The sequence below is a fragment of the Raphanus sativus genome, unplaced genomic scaffold, assembly GCF_000801105.2.
Source record: "Raphanus sativus cultivar WK10039 unplaced genomic scaffold, ASM80110v3 Scaffold2930, whole genome shotgun sequence".
Classification (NCBI taxonomy): domain Eukaryota; kingdom Viridiplantae; phylum Streptophyta; class Magnoliopsida; order Brassicales; family Brassicaceae; genus Raphanus; species Raphanus sativus.
In genome coordinates this window covers 10,415-13,098 of record NW_026618237.1, presented here as the reverse complement: position 1 = coordinate 13,098, position 2,684 = coordinate 10,415, and the positions used below count along the sequence as shown (strand labels likewise).

General features: G+C 39.9%; 1 protein-coding gene across 1 annotated transcript; it reads right to left on the bottom strand.

Moving 5' to 3' along the window:
- Positions 1 to 913: 913 nt before the first annotated feature.
- On the bottom strand, positions 914 to 2,264 carry LOC108831312 (AP2/ERF and B3 domain-containing transcription repressor TEM1). Its single transcript, XM_018604869.2, has one exon. It carries the CDS (start codon positions 2,187 to 2,189, stop codon positions 1,125 to 1,127), a length of 1,065 nt encoding a protein of 354 aa, XP_018460371.2. The 5' UTR covers positions 2,190 to 2,264; the 3' UTR covers positions 914 to 1,124.
- Between the last annotated feature and the right edge of the window lie 420 nt (positions 2,265 to 2,684).

Genomic DNA, 2,684 nt, shown 5'->3' with positions numbered 1-2,684 from the left:
GACTTGAATCAAGATATTAGTTAACGATTTAGCTAAATCAAATACACTAATGTTATATATATACATATATGTACACATGTGTTTTGTTTTGTCAACATACGTATAATAATTCATTTTAGTTCTTGGACATAATATATGGAGCAGTTATATTTAGATGGTTATCATTTCTGTCAACATACGTACATCTACATTTTGTTGCCATATTCATATCCCTTTAAAATAGGATTTTTAGTGGTTAGCAAACGTGGAGCAGTTACACTTAAGATACAGTTATACTTAGTTGAATTTATAGTTTACTTTATGTAGTTATATTTTAGACAAAATTATATTTTAAAATGGACACAACTAATATCAATTGGACATGTTGAAGAATTAATAGAATAGATTAATATTTTTTTAAAACAACTATACTTCGGGTAACAAGCAAGATCCTCTTATTAAGATGCATGAATCTTAGACAAAAGACAAGTAATTGTCAGTCGTCGAGATATACTTCTATTAATTACAAGTATGTGGTTCTAAAATCGTAGTGTTGATTCCGTGAAGGTTATTAATGAATAATGATCTGTGGTCAGTGTTTTGAACAGATCTTACTCGAAAACAGTATTTAAGAAACGTACAGAATCTTTGAACAATCGTCATTGTTCTTCTCCCTTTAAGCATCTCAAACACATTAAAAGATCTTCGTATCCTACACACGTTTTATTATTGGACATGCTGACAGTAAACTATTCTATTTGATCCCATAAGATATTTTCTCCATTTATGTAAACAAGTACTAAATGCATAAATACTAGTTTGGCCAAATACTCAAAACAAATATCTCATGTTTCAACTGAAAACATTGCAATAAAGGGATTATAAAACCAATATAAATCGATATAATATTTTTGACCAGAAAAGAGATATAAGATAAGGTCCAAACACATATTTTTCTATCACATGATGAACACATCATATTCATTAACGGTGGGAAACAAACCCAAATTTTAGATGTGAGCAAAGAAAAAAAAACTATTTCCTAGTCATCATTTTCTTGTCTTATCCTAATTTACAACTTGCCAATTAGATTTTTTCTACAAAAGGGAAAATAAATTTTTAAAATAAGATGAAAATGAAATGGGTCACAAGGCGTTGATTATGGCCTGCTTCTTGGAACATCCTAACGCAAACAAATCAACTTCTCGAGATCTCTTCTCTCCACCGCACTCATCGTTTGTTTTAGCGTTGGTCGCCGCATTGAAAATGTTGACCCCGAAAAGCCTAACCACATTCTGAACCGGGTTAATTACCTCCGTACCGGACCGGACTTTCCAGTCAATATACAATTGCCGGTCCGGTCCGGTCGATCTCTCGAAGCAAACCGCATCACCGGCTCTGAGACCCTTCTCCTTAACGAACCGGCTCCACCCCTTGGTCAACACGTAACTTTGACTGCTGTTCCAGTACGAGTAACGGAACCGCCACACTTTCCCCGTCCTGTCTTCCAGATTAATCAAAACGCCTTTCGCCGCCGTCGTCGTCGCCGGTAACGGAAAATGCTTCTCCGCGTGCTGTTTCGGTATCACCAACCGGTTAAGCTTCCCGACGTCGCTCGGCGTAACGGCTTTCTCGAAAAGTAACTCTCTCGAAACGCCGTCGTTTTCGTTAACAGCCGTCGCCGTCTTTCGCCGTTTTCCGTTGTTACCGTCGCCGTCGAGGAACTTCCTCTCGCTCTGTCGAAGCTCGTCGGCGTAGGTGTGTTTCCTCAGCATGTCGACGATCTCGGCCTTGGAATGAGCCTCGAGGAAAGCAGACTCCGAATCGTCGGCCGGAGATTTGAAGTTCGTGACGGCGGCGTCGCGGCCGCGGAACTTCCGAACGGCGACGTCGTAGGAAGCGGCGGCCTCTTCCTCCTCGTTGAACGTGCCTAGCCAGACGCGCTGGTGCTTCTCGTAAATCTGAGCTCCCCATCTCCCGTTGGGCTGAGGGACGACGCCTTTGAACTTCGACGACGGGAGCTTCTTCCGCGACTCTGTCTCGACGCCGTTGTTCTCTAGATCGAGGACCACGCTGCTTCCGCCGCTTCCCATTCTGTAGAGACGCAACGCCGGAGGAGGAGGAGATGGTGTCTTCTTAGTAGACATGGAGAGAGTTTCTGAAGTGTTGTTGTTGTTGCTAGTGTTGTCGTCTAGACAGCTGTAATCCATTTTTTGTTTGAACGTAAATAGAGAAATGGGATGTGTTGGCTTTATGAGATGAGGTTTGAGTATGTGTATATATATAGAGAGAGAGGGGAGTGCATGTATGTTCCCTTTGATATTATTTGTTAAAACATGATAGGATGTGCAAAAGATAAATGTAAAATGTGGGTAACGTATGAAGGAAAAGTTGAAATTATAATAATAATGGGGGGGAGATGCAGAAGAGTGGGGTCAAGTCTTGCAAAAATAGCAAAATGAAATAGTTAAGAGGAAGTTTCATGGGAAGAGATAAAGAGGGCCAGTCCAAAAAATATGGGTACTAGTGGCCATATATCAAATGCATTGAGAGAACATGGACATTGAAAAGGAATCTGTTGTTTCTGAAAATCTGACTACGAGACAGAGAATAATACTCTACTTAGCAATGAGTTTCTTGATGCGTTTAGAACTTAACCATGTTGTTTTTTTTAACTGAGGCTTTGAGAATAACCATGTTAATAT

What these genes read in the sequence shown, in the direction of transcription:
- LOC108831312 (XM_018604869.2), bottom strand. Translation starts at nt 2,189, where the DNA reads ATGGATTACAGCTGTCTAGACGACAACACTAGCAACAACAACAACACT.